The sequence below is a fragment of the Geotrypetes seraphini genome, chromosome 7, assembly GCF_902459505.1.
Source record: "Geotrypetes seraphini chromosome 7, aGeoSer1.1, whole genome shotgun sequence".
Classification (NCBI taxonomy): Eukaryota; Metazoa; Chordata; class Amphibia; order Gymnophiona; family Dermophiidae; genus Geotrypetes; species Geotrypetes seraphini.
Window position 1 is genome coordinate 124193755 of NC_047090.1, and position 14271 is coordinate 124208025.

Below are 14271 nucleotides of genomic sequence, written 5' to 3' on the forward strand. Positions count from 1 at the left end.
TACTCAAGCAGTTTTACCTTTTCTGTCCGGGCGGGCTCACAATCTATCTAACATACCTGGGGCAATGGGGGGATTAAGTGACTTGCCTAGGGTCACAAGGAGCAGTGGGGGGTTGAACTCACAAGCTCAGGGTGCTGAGGCTGTAGCTTTAACCACTGTGCCACACTGATCCTAGAGAATGTTTCAGCTGACAATTACTACAAGATGTCTTCGACATGTTTTTTTCCACTGGGCTCGAATTTTTTTTTATAGTGGATACCAGAGGTTGAGACCAGAATTTTTAGCTGCCTTATTGCTAATTGAAGTTGGACTGATATTCTGTAACTTAGACTTGCCAAACTTTCCATGTGAATTGTCAGAATTTTGTATGATGTAGGAGTTGGTGTGCTTGTATTGTTCCACTGGAATATTCTAAGAGCATTTGAAAATACATGCTGAATGGAACGTTACTGAACAGCATTTGGTTTGGTTTTAAAGCTTGCAGCACGAGCAGCTGAAAGACAACTCAATGATTTTAGAAAAGAAAATACACACAACAGGCAAAAGTAAGTACTGACCAGTGTCCTTAAGTTGAAAATACCATGTATGAGAAATGTTTTGTAAAACTGAGCATATGGGGGTGTGGAGTGGAGGGTACCTGTCCTACACATGTACAGTTTGCATACATGTGTGAGGGTAGGGGTGGACTACCCATAGAAAATGTCACTGCCAGATAAAATGCTGGTGGAGAACCTTTGTGGCTGGCAGGTCTTGGGGTTCCCCACCAGCTATAACAGAAGACACCTAGTGCCACAATATGAGAGAGCTGGAAACCAAAGTGAGGGGACCCAAGCCCCTGAGGGCTCCCTCCCCATAGTTATGCCACTGGTCTATGGTTTAGCAGATAAGTGGGGAGGCATTTGGTCAGGGAGTTCGGGAGCAGGGAATCTGCTTCTGTTTGGAAGAGTGAACAGGGCAGGAGGCACTTTGAGGGAGGTGTAGGGGGACAGAGTGGACAGAGCCTCGTGAACTGACTACTGGTTAATCTGGAAGGTTAGTTAACCAAGACTCTATTGCAAGGAATTGTATATTTCTCTCTTTATTTTTTCCCCTTTAGTTTTGGAGCAGTAATGCAGTTGTGTTGTGTTGTGTTGTCCCTTTGGATTTTTCTGGAAATATGGAATCATGCCATCTAAAACAAGCTCTAGAAAGACATAGCAGAGAATTTTCAAGTTATAATGATTGCAGTGCTTAATTTACATAAGAACATAAGAGTTGTCATACTGAGACAGGCTGAAGATCCATCAAGCCCAGTATGCTGTTTCCAACAGTGGCAACCTAGGTCACAAGTATGAAGAGATCCCAAGGAGTAAAACAGATTTTATGCTGCTTATCCTAGCAATAAGCAGTGAATTTTCCCAAGTGCATCTTAATACTGGCTTATGGACTTTTTGTATTATGAAGTATGCCTACAAGTATGTTTTTAAAACAGAAATAGGACTGAGGAAGAGAATCCTTATAGAACAAGAAATATTTTTATATTAAAGAAAAAGGTTAAAGAATTGTAAGCAGTAACAGTTGAAAAGAAAAGGTTTAGCTGTGATACTACAAAAAATGGAAAAGTCTCATGAGTCTAACATTTGGCCCTTGTTACAACCCTAGCCCAAAAAAAGACACCATAGTTTTAGCTAGTCTAGGGCTGCAGCTTACCATTCTGCCACCCAGAAAAGGAGAGACCAGAGAGGCTGGACTGACAAAAAGAAGCAGATGGAGAAAGAAGGAAACAGGCGGGAGGGAGAAGAGGGGAAATAGAGAAGCAAGGGGGAATAGTAAAGAGTCACGAAAGCAAAAGCAAAGTTTAAACAAAAGTTCAAAAGAGCAGTTCTCCATGTATTTTTTTTTTTTTTTTACCCCTGGACATTTTTCCTCCTTCCCTCTTTATAAGAACTGTGTTTGTTGTATATTTTGAAATTTCTCACAGTACCTCTTCTCCATAATTGCACTACAAGGGGGTAATTCTATAAAGTTTGTGCCCAAATTTGGGGAAAAATGCTGAATACTGAGTGCAAATTCTATAATGGCATCCCAGATTTCAAAATGGAGCATAAATAAGCATTTGTGCACCATTTTGGCTTTATTATTTCACTGGCAATAATTAGGGGGAGGTGAGAGGGGTGGATGCCCAGGATGCAAAAGTTTCTTGGGGATGGTAAAATAAGTGCAATGCAAGAGTAAAGTCCAGAGAAAGCGCTGCTCACCTCTTACCATCCAGGCTGAAGGGAAGAGAGGGAGAGTACTGGAAATCAGCATGGAAGGGGTGGAGGGAGAAAGGAGCAATAATTAGGATAGGATAAAAATGCACTTTCCCACCCTAATGTCAGGGCTGGTGGTAGACATGATGGGGCCCAGGCAGACACTATGGAGGGGCCCATAATCCTGCTCTCAGGCCACTCCTCTTTAACTTCATATGTGTAAAAGGTAGACCTACATGTGAGTGCATAAATGTAGTATTCTATAAGTTATACATGTAAGTGTAGGACCTGCTCTGTGAATGGCCTCTTGTAGTTATTTGTGTGCTCTCTGTGCATGCAATTTCCAAAATTCTGCTGAGTATTCATAGCGCAGTTATACACATGGATGTTACATTCATACACACAAGTCCAATATTCTATAATCTTAGTGTAGAAATGATATTTACATTTAGGGACTAACCAATCGATACATATATTCAATCTGCAGTGGTCAGCAATTAGCTCTGGACATTTACACCCTGATTCTCTAAAAGATCCCTACAGTTAGGTGCCTAAATTGGTGTGCCTAGCCGATTTGGGCAAATAACTTATTTATTTATTTTAATTTAAAAATTTATTTCCCACCTTAGCAGGTTACAGCTGAACATATATAATTCACCAACAGATAAACACAAAAACAGTATCACACATCATCCCTCTCTTCTGCAGTATTATCAATAACTCAACGGTAGAACTCATGCACAAACAGATGAGTTTTAAGAAATTGCCTGAATTGCTCAATATTTTTACATAGTTGTAATTTTTTTAATTGGTGCTGATGATTGAAAGCGCCATTAAAATTAATTTTAAAAAATTTAAATTAGTTGATAGGCACCAAACTTGGTAGATGCCTACCACTTCAAAGTAGGCGTCTACACCAAGGTGCCTACCAGCAAGTAGGCATGGTTAGGACTGGATGTGGGGCAGAGTTTGGGCATAGATTGACTTAGGTGCCAGTGTATTACTGTACTTTTTAGTATTTATATACCACTTATAGTCTAGTGTTTTACATTCAGGCACTCAAGTATTTTCCCTATTTGTCCCCATGGGCTCACTCACACTCTATCTAATGTAGCTGGGGCAATGGGAGCTTAAGTGACTTGCCCAGGTTCACAAGGAGCAATGTAGGATAAATGACTAAAATATTGCCATTTACAATCATTCTTGGCTGCTCCTTATAGAATTACCCCCAGACTGTTTATAGTGTGCAATGTTAGCTCTGTAAGGAATAGAAGACATGGAAGCCAGATATGTTTTATCATTAGTCTATCCACTGTTTTTGAAGCTCACGTAAACTATAAGTACCATATCAAATCTTATTGATTGCACTTCTAGGACAATTGCATAAGAATTTGTTTTTGCCAGTTATTTTATTCAGATCCAAATATGTTATCCCTGTAGCTTAATGAGTGAACTGCTTATAAAGAATGAAGTACATCCCCCAAGTGAACATACAAACAATCAACCACTCATTAAGCAAAGACCCATAATTAGGTCAAGAAAACTTAGATTAATATACTAGCGCCTAAGATGTACATGCCCAACTGTGCCTAGGTCAATCTATATGTGATTCTACAAACAGCGCCTAACTTGATTGACTTGCGGTAGGTGCTGGTTTTCTAGGTACCTACTGAGTTAGGCGCCATTTATAGAATCTAGCCTTGAGTACCAGAGCCATATCTGGACACCAGCACGGAATATCTGGGGCTAATTGCAACTGCACTGGCAGTGGAGTTTTATGTGGGTCCAAGCCGATATTCAGCTGGGACTTGCATAAGCATGTGCAGGTGCTTCTGCTTCTCTGAGCTCCCCTTCCCCCACTCAAAAATCAGGGCTCGAGTCCCTCCACCCCTATAACCTCCCCCACCATGGGCCTACCTGGAATGTCTTTGGTGGTATGGGGTGGGGGTTACATAGGCAGGAGCAATGCCCACTTGCTCCTGCTTATTGCAGGTCAGGTCAGTATTCAGACTTGTGTCCAGTTAGCTTTACAACTAAAGTTAGAATAGCTTTTCTGCTATCCTGATTTTATCTGCTTAACTGGATTAATGGTCTGAAATATGATCACTAACCACTTAAGTCCTGGCTCCACCTGTGAACTACACTGGCACTATCCAGACAGTACAAGGACAGTCTGTGGTGATATTCAGCGGCACTTTCTAGTTAAGTGCTGCTGAATATCGGGGCTTAGGTAGCCAATTGACCTGTTAAATCACTTTGAATATTATGTGGTACAATTGTAGAATAAGAGAGCTAATGTTAATATTGGTGAGAGACTCTCACTACTCATTTATAGTAATTTGCCTCAAGTCTTAAAAACTGAACCCCTCCCCTAATATTCACAATTGCTGTGACCTAGATGTGGCAGTCAGGGAATTAGGGATCTAGTACAGACAGTAAAAAAAGGCAAAGGCAGCAAACTTACTAGAGATACAGATATCAAACTAGCATTGATCTAAGAATCTACGATCCACATGAACATTTTAGGGTCTGGTTTTCATATTTTAAATGTAAGGTTATTAAACAAGAGTAGAGAAATGATCACACCTCTGAACCAGTTATAGAGTTCACTTAAAGTATTTTGCCCAAGACTAGAGGCTATACTTTGAAAAAGATGTAGTGAAGATAGTCCAGAGTACGGCTACCAAAATGGTATGAGACCTTAAGGAGAGGAAAGATTGGGATATAGCAGACACATGTCAATTCTTCAAAGGTATAAAAGGTACAGATAAAGCAAGCATTTTTCAGTGTTAAGGAAATTATGAACTATAGCTGATGAGATCTTTTCTTTCTATGCGCCTTCTGATTTATTTATTTATTTTTTTAATCCTTGTAGTGTTCCAATATTGTAACTTCTATTCTCTTCTATGACGTTTTGTTATTGTAAACAGCTTTGTTTTGCTTTTAGCTTGAAGAGCAGTATATCAAGAAATAGAATTAAACTAAACTAAAAGCTGAAGAAATGAGGTTCAAAGGGAACAGAATCAGGAGTAACATTAGAAAAAACAAGGTGGTGGATGCATGCAGCAGCCTTCCAGTGGAGGAGATGGATGGGAAATTGGGTGGGTATATAGTCCTTATCAGTTGACATATTCAATGGTTCTGTAGAAGAGTTTAAGAAAGCATTAGATAAGTAAAGAATATTTTTAGTTGCAAAGAAATGAGATCAGCTTCTTTTGGGATCTTGCTAGTTACTTGTGACTTGGATTGGCCTCTTTTGGAAAGACAATACTGGGCTTGATGAATCTTTGGTCTGTCGCAGTATAGCAACACGTATGTTATATAACTGTACCTGTGGTACCACTAAGGGAAGCAAGCTGGACAGATCAGTCGGGCTTTGCGATCTTTGCTATCATATTCTCTGTTTTTGTATGTTAATAAAAGAATAAAGCAGAGGAGAGAGATTGTCTATATTTTATTTTAGAAAGCATCGCAATATAAATTTGAAATTTTAATATTATAAAGGTACCAGTAGTTCATATGAGTATATGAACTTAGAAATAGGTTTTATTTATAGTTTCCTTTACTTCATCTTTTATATAAGCGAAATTAAAAAGCACATTTGGAACTTTTTTAATGCATTTCTAACTTTATTAACTAGTCAATAAGGGGGAAATTCCTAGAAATGGCGCCTAAGTTAATTAAGAAACACCGTTTTAAATGACCAAAAACTGCAACATTAAAGTGCCTACCAGCGCCTAAATAAAAAGTGCTGTAATTGCGCTTCCATAGGTGCTTTAGACCACCTAACATCACTGTGGGTGTGGCTAACGTTGGAAATGGTATTAAGCGACCTAAAGTGCCTACTTAGTAGGCATGATTCATGACAAAGATAGGCACCTGAAATATAGGCCTGGAAAACCCTGGCCTGCATTTCCTGCGCCTTTCTTTTCTGGAGGCGTGACTCTGTATAAGGCCCCGTTGTATGATTGACACACGATCTGATATCAGCGCCATTTAGAGAGTCCGACAGTAAGTGAATACAAACATAGTACATATTGTTCCTTTATATGCCATGCTTTTCTGATGATACAGCTGTATCAGCAACACCCTCCACCCCCCCAATCTCAGGTCCATACCCCTAAGCCTGGAACTTTTTAAATTTACTAAGAAGTGGAACTTTCAGAGAATTAACTCAGTTGAGATACTTTACAATAAACTTCTGATTTAGAGATGCAGATTTTCTTGGAAATCTTGAAGTGAGGAGAAAAGCAGAAAAAATGCATGAAGAAATTGGGAGATAACAAATAGTATAATACATGATGTATGCAACCATTTTAAAATATTATTTCTTGAATAATTATGAAGAATTGTTATACATAAATATCAGAAGCAGTTTTCTAAAAAAGAGCCAGACATAAAATACATTTCTATTCTGAATAGATTGCTCTACTAGTAAGTTTATTCTGAAATATTTGTTTCCTGTGTTTCAGATTAACGGAAGCAGAGTTTAAACTTGAGCTTTTAGAAAAAGATCCTTATGCTTTTGATGTTTCCAATGCAGCATTTGGTAGAGGTATGGTTGCTTTAAAAAATTTAACTGACCTGAAAAATTCAGTCTGTAAATTATCATGAGATAATTGCAAAGCTCTTTGATAGCTGTACCTCTGTGAACATGAATATTTCTGTTTTGTGAAATAATTGCAGAGAACTCCCCCCGTGGTCCTTCTCCATTAGGACGACCTTCCTCCGAGACTAGGGCTTTTCTTTCTCCTCCAACTCTGCTGGAAGGTCCCCTGAGGCTATCACCTGGGCTTCCAGGAGTAGGGGAGCAAGGTAGGTTTTATAATGTTGGAAAACATGTTTAGTGTCTGGTACTTCTTATTATTTTCACTTATTTCTGTTTCTGAGATCATCCTTTAATCATAAAGAGTGTTCCTCTGGTGATGTGTTCACTATTCAAAAACTAGAATACTGATACAACCAGGACTTATTTCTGTAGTGCCACAAAGATGAATGCAGCACTGTACAAACACATGGGAGAGATAGTATACTAGACTTTTCATTTCCAGAACACAGTTGCTTACCCCTATGTACTCATTTTGTACTTGGTTTTGATGAGGAAATGGCATAACATGACGGATGAGTTCTGTGGCACTTATATTAGTTGACACCGTACGACAGGAGTTGGTAAACTATGGCCCAACTGGCCTACCAGCCTTGCTTAGAGTATAAATTAAGTTTGCATTATTTTCAGCCTATTGATGGTATTTCATGGCTATCCTGGCAACATCCTATTTAAAGGCCTGAAATGTTTGTTTATTTCATTTTAATACATATACTATATTTCCCCATATATAGGCTGTGGCCTATACATGGGCTTTACAAACCTGTGTAAGGGGTGGTCTATGCAGCAATTTTTAATCATCCCCCTCATCCCTGGTATCTTTTTCAGTCATTCCCCCTCCCCCTGTACCTTTTTCAAAACCCCCTTGTTAAAGTGGATGGTGCGCGGCTCGGGCTCTAGCGATGCAGGGCAGCCGTGATCTCCTCGCTTGCTGAGTGGTTGACGTCAGTTCTTGCGAGGCCCGCGAGAGCTGACTTTAGCCATTCAGTGGGCGGTGCGGGGGCAGGCCGGATGCCGAGGAGATTGTGGCTACCCTACACCACTGGAGACCCGAGCCACATGCTGTCTGCCTTCAGCGAGAGGGTTTTGAAAAAGGTACAGGGGTGGGGAAGGTGATTGAAAAAGACAGGGGAAGTACCAGAAGATAAGCCGCGGCTATTACCATAGGGAAGCTTATCTTCCGTTTTTTGAACATAGGTCGCCCTTTTCGACCGCCTACTCGAAGCCCCTACCTACCTTAGCTTCAGAAAACTACTCAAAACGCACCTTTTCTGCGAACAGGTCCTTTAACCCCTTTCCACCTGCAACTACCCCTTCCCACTCTCACCCTAAAAATATTAGGAGATACAATAGATGATAGGTTATCCTTCCATGAACACATTACGAATACTGTCAGAACATGTTTCTTCAAATTGCGTATGATCCGATCAATTGCCAAATTTTTAGAGCCAAAATCACTAAACATACTGATTCACTCATTAATTATTGCAAAACTTGACTACTGTAACTCTCTATTAATAAATATTACCCAAAAAGAGAAAAAACGTCTTCAGATAGTTCAGAATACGGCAATCAAATTAATACACAACCGCAAAAAATTTGACCATGTTACACCACTCTTGATCGAATTACATTGGCTCCCTATTACACATCGCATTACTTTTAAAATCTTACTTTTAGTTTTTAAAACATTGCTTACAAATGAACCCCAATTCATCAATAGATTACTCATTCCATATAGTACTTCACGCTCTTTAAGATCCACTGATCAAAAACTTCTAACAGTTCCATCACTAAAAGTCATTGGAACTCGTCGCACTGTCATCTTCTCTGTTATAGCCCCACAATTATGGAACAGTTTGCCCCAGTATCTTAGAGTAGAAAATGATCTGAAACAGTTTAAAAGCAGCTTAAAGAGTTTCCTTTTTAAAGATGCGTTTGATGTGTGAACTTAATTAAGGATTTTTATTAAAATTTTTCTTTTTTATCTTTTTATTTCCCTGTGATTTCCCTTACCTGATGTATTTTTCCATTTATGTTTTCTTTAATTTATACGATTGTAGTTCTACCCTTTCTTTCCCCATGTGTCTGTTAGTTTGTATGACTTTATTTATTATTCTGTATGATAATGTGTTAAATTTATGTATTCTTTTATAATTAATCTGTTGTACCTATTTTTTATCTGTAAATCGCTTAGCAATTTAAATTAAGCGATTCAACAAGTTAAAAATAAACTTGAAACTTGAAACCCCGCTTCTATTGCTCTCCCCCTTCCTCCCCTCCCCCTACTTGGTCTCTCTCTCGTTTTCTCTTACTTTCCATCCCTACCTTCGATGCTGCTTGTACTTTTGATAAAACTCTGTTAAAGCGTTCCCACGCTCCCTTCTTCGTTGCTTGTAACTTTGTCAAAATTTTGTAAATCCGTGTGTCATCACGGATCTTAATTAACGGATGTAAACCGCCTAGAACTTCTTGGGTATGGCGGTATACAAGAATAAATTATTATTATTATTATTTTCTGCGGCCTATATGCAGGAAAATATGGTAATACCCTTCTTGCAGAAAGTCAAAGCGGTATACAAAACTTATAAAAGCCAGTGATTAAAAACAGAACTCCAGTTTTATAAAGGAAAGAGAAAAGGAGGTCATAAAGGGGATATCAATTCAGATAGAGTAATGTGTAATATTCACTTTTGATGTGTAAGATTTTTTTCACATCATCAAATTGGATGTTTTGAGTGTTCAGTGATAATTTCACCATTGCAGAAGATGAGCTAGCCATGGCCCCTGCATGGCTGAAGGAGGGGAGTACACCACTTTTCTGTGTGACAAAAATGAGTCAGTTGCTACATGGGGAAAGAGGGAACGAGCCACTCGCTTGTGCAGCTAAAGGAGGAGCAGGCCATGGTTCCATGCAGGAGATAGAGAAGTGAACCAGCTGCTTGGCATGCAGATGACTTATAGGAACGGAGGGAGGAAGGAAGCTAGGATCTGGCTGAAGAAAATACTTGGGGTTAGGAAGGAGGGTTGTGGTTTGGCAAGGGGAGGGAGGGAGGATGCTGAGTATGTCTGGAAGAGGACTGGAGTGGGGACTAACCACTACTGTTTCTTAGATCCCCACTGGCTCCTCACTACAGACATTGCTCCCAATGTAGTCCTCAGATCAAAATGTTTGTGCTTTTCTGCAGTCTGATATCACTAACTTACATTCTGATTTTTCTTGTTCTGGTGTAATAAAAAATTGTTAAGCAGATAATTGTGCTGCCCTGATCTGTCTGAGCAGCTATATGCAAACCACCTGCAGATTTCAGTTTTTGCATGGAACTTTCATTACTTGGAATCTGTTTATGTAGCAGAGCTTAATTATTTTGAAGCACTACTTTCAGAATGGTAATTCTGAAATGCTTCCTGCAGACATCTAGCACAGAAATAATACCTATGAATCACTGTAGGAAAACAACTCAGATTATCTCATTAATCTGGGTCTTGGTATGCTCCATATAACTCTTAAGATTTTGGCCAATTATAGAATTTCCCCCTTCATGGGTAACGTCCTGCCACTGAGCTGGAAAGCAAACCACTGTTGCAAAATATTTTGGCTTCTTGATTTACAAATATGATTGATCAGTATGCTGCCTTATATTGTATATATCAAAATATATTTAAATAACCGTTTTGTTGAGAACAGTTTTTAGTTACCATTCAACAAATAACGTATAATTGGAAAGATTGGAAAAGACTGAATTATAGTTTTTGGTGGAGTTCAGTATGTCACTTATTTAAAATGGAAAGAAGGAAAGAGTGTTAGTTGTTCAAAAAGGATATTTTAATAAATTTAAAGATGTGTGGGGACCATTAATAAATTATTGTAATGAATAGATATCATTTTTCCCTGTTTAACATAAATGAATGTATGGGATGGGGTGTGGGTTTTTGATTTTCATTATTTGATATGAAGGGAAGGACAGAATTTATTATATTATACTATATATATTATTTGATATTAGTATGGTGGGAGGGATGGGGATAAATCTTATTTAAGGAGAAAATTTGTGGAATTTCAAGTGATGTATTAATTTAATTGTTGATATTTTCTGTGCACTTGATGTAAAATATAAAATGAATAAAGATTTAAAAAAAAATATATATATATTACATATAATCTGAAAATATGTTTTTAAAGAATTTTTTTTCTCTGTGCTTGGAATGAAGAAATATTTAATTTTTACTAGAGAACTTTGCAAACATGTATGAGAAAATAGACTTGTTCATAGAAACATAGAAAGATGACGGCAGATAAGGGCTACAGCCCATCAAGTCTGCCCACACCATCGACCCTCCCTTTTAAGTCTAATGTCCCATTTAAGTAGATTTGTAAGAATGCCATTCTACTGCCCCGCTCTTTCAAGTCTATACCCTAGTGATCCTATCCTTTGGCTGACCCTCGTAGGGATCCTACATAGGTATCCCATTTATTCTTGAAGTCTGGGACGCTGTGTGCCTCTATCACCTGCATTGGAAGCTTGTTCCAATGCTCAATCACTCTCTCCGTGAAGAAGTACTTCCTGGCATCTCCATGAAACTTCCCTCCCCTGAGTTTGAGCGGATGACCTCTTGTGGTCGAGGGTCCCTTCAGGAGAAAGATATCATCTTCCACCTCAATCCGTCCCGTGATGTACTTAAATGTCTCAATCATGTCAGGGAAAAGAACTTCTGATAAAAGCATATCATGTAGGGAAGTTTTCTTAGAGTTCTGATAGAAGTGTTTCAAGTTTTATTAGTGCTTGATAAATCGCTTATTGAATATCTAAGCGATGTACAATTAAAATAAAATAGAAAGACAAATACAATGACTTTAAATAAAACATACTGGGTAGACATACATGAATCGTGAGGATTGGGGGGGAAGTTACAATATGTTTGTAGAAGAAAAAATACATCAAAGGGAAAATTACTCGGGAAGGGTAAAAGAAGAAAAAAAAGAAAAAGAAAAAATTGTAGGATGTCAAGCCTAGGGACAAATAAACTTCTATGTCTGGGGGTCATATATTAAAAGCATCCTTAAAAAGATAGGTTTTTAAAGCTCTTTTAAAAGAAAAGAGGTCCTTTGTCTCTTATGTACTGTGGCATAGAGTTCCACAAAAGAGGGGCAATAATTGAAAACATGTCTTGTCTTCTAGTTCCAATTATTTTCAGGGATGGAAGTGCCTCTTATATTAACAGTTCCATGACTTTGTCTGTAATATGCTGCAAAGCAGCAACAGTATGTTGGAAGTGAACATCTGTAGCCATGTATCCTAGAAAAAAAAGTCAGGCAAGATCCATTACAGCAGTAATGTCAAATATCCATGTAGGTCTTTGGTACAGACTAGAGAATGACTTAGTGGCTGTTACCCGCGGCTAGCCATGGGTAATCCGCCGAAACGGTGAGGGAGGAAAAAGTGCTCACTATGGGTACAGAGACAAGGCCATCCACCGCCCCATGGAGCAGTGAATGGCCTCATCCCCGCAGTTAAGGGAGGGAATGTGCGCGGTCACCAATCGTGCACAGCCCCCTCCCTCCTTCCTACCTACCTGAATCTATCTATCTAACTCCCTCCCTCCCCCTTACCTTTGCGGCGCATTTTGAGTTACTTCTTCACAAAGCCGTCGGAGCCTGCAAGCAGTAGCGTGCGTGTGTGAGTGGAAGCTTCTTCTCTGACGCAACTTCTGAAGAAGTTACTCAAAACGCGCCGCGAAGGTAAAGGGGAGGGAGGGAGATAGATAGATAGATTCGGGTAGGTAAGAAGGAGGGAGGGGTGCCGAAGGGTAGTGAGGTGGCGAGAGGAAAGGGTGATGGAGGAAAGGAGCAGACGCTGGAGGGGGTGGAGAGGAACAGATGCTGAAAGGAAGTGGGGAACAGATAATGGGGAGAAGACGCTGAAGGGAAATGGGGAAGACAGAGTGGGGAGAAGACGCTGAAAGGAAATGGGGAAGACAGAGTGGGAAGAAGACGCTGAAGGGAAATGGGGGCGAAGACACTGAAGGGAAATGGGGAAGACAGAGTGGGGAGAAGATGCTGAAGGGAATGGGGAAGAGAGAGTGGGGAGAAGATGCTGGAAGGGAAGAAGACAGAGATGCCAGACTATGGGGGAACGGAGGGAAGAAGATGGGTGCCAGACCAATTGGGGGTGAAGGGAGAGGCACAGTAACAGAGCAAATGGAAGACGCAGAGAGAAGACAGACAGTAGATGGAAGGAATTGAATGAGAAGATGAGGGAAGCAGAAACCAGACAACAAAGGTAGAAAAAAAAATTTCTATTTATTTATTTATTTATTTATTTTATTTTATTTTATTTAGGATAAAGTAGTATATTAATTGTGTTTATAAAAATTTATAAACAAAGCCCTGCCAGCTGAACATCGCTTTCTCTAGTTCAGCAGCCAGAACTTTGATTTATGAGGAAGGAATAAGCTAAATATTGCAGTACTGAGGCTAGCATGGATGCTGCAGGAATAGTAGTCGCGGGGACAGTGGTTGCGGGGATGGGGCGGTGACAGGGACGGAGGTCACAGGGATGTGGACAAATGTTTTTCTCGTGTCATTTAGTACAGACCTTCAGATAGATCCCTCACTTGCCGGTGCTATTGGTCTTCTTTCCTCCTAGGATAAATGTCTCCTAAAATTTTTCAACTTGTCTGTTCTGAGTGATCTTCATACCCCCTTCCCTCTGTATTGTTTTGCAAACTGAAAAATTCTGAGTAACACACTTTCCTTTTTGTTCTAGATTTTTCCTGTTTCTTCTGCAATCCTTCCCTATAACTGTTTTCCTCTATTCTTGCTTTTTATCTTACTCTCCTTTACAGCTTCTCCTATTTCACATCTCTGTAGAAGACCTTGATCCTTTTTACCAGTGGTTCTGTGTGCTTTTCCTTCCCAGCTTTTTCCATCTGTCTACTTGATCCTCCTCCTTTGCTCTCTCCCTGATCTAGCAGAACAGTGAATATTGAGGGGAGACATAATGCACATTTTGTAGGTTAGTTCTTTGCCTGCTATTCATAGCCTTATCCCAGGACAAGCAGGCAGCATATTCTTGACTGATGGGTGACGGCACCGACGGAGCCCCGGTACAGACACTTTTAGAGTGATTGCACTCTAAGAACTTGGAAAGTTCTAGAGACCGCACCGCGCATGCGCGAGTGCCTTCCCGCCCGACCCCGACGCGCGGTCCCTCAGTTTCTTAGTTTCCGCGGAGCTAAGAAGTCGCATTTTCAACGGCTGTTGAAAGTATTTTTCATTCGCCTTCCCGCTCGCGTAAACTTTTTCGGGTTTTTTCTGCCCTTACTTTTTTCTTTCTTTTGTAAAAAAAAAAAAAAAAAAAATCTTATTTTTTTGTCGAGTTTTCTTGATTTGCCCCGGCGGGGCCTACTGCCATCATTGAGGCCTCGGCCTTC

At 39.8% G+C, this 14271-nt stretch overlaps 1 protein-coding gene across 3 annotated transcripts in view; it reads left to right on the plus strand.

The window, feature by feature from the left end:
- MIA2 (MIA SH3 domain ER export factor 2) overlaps positions 1-14271 on the plus strand; it is a 194700-nt gene that overhangs the window by 146239 nt on the left and 34190 nt on the right. For 2 of the 3 annotated variants that reach the window (XM_033952217.1, XM_033952218.1), the window contains exons 22-24: positions 478-545; positions 6704-6786; positions 6918-7046. In XM_033952217.1, coding sequence (XP_033808108.1) covers positions 478-545; positions 6704-6786; positions 6918-7046 — 280 coding nt within the window. Of the gene's footprint in view, positions 1-477; positions 546-5178; positions 5333-6703; positions 6787-6917; positions 7047-14271 lie in introns of those variants that run through there. The other variant, XR_004540132.1, reaches the window with a different exon arrangement.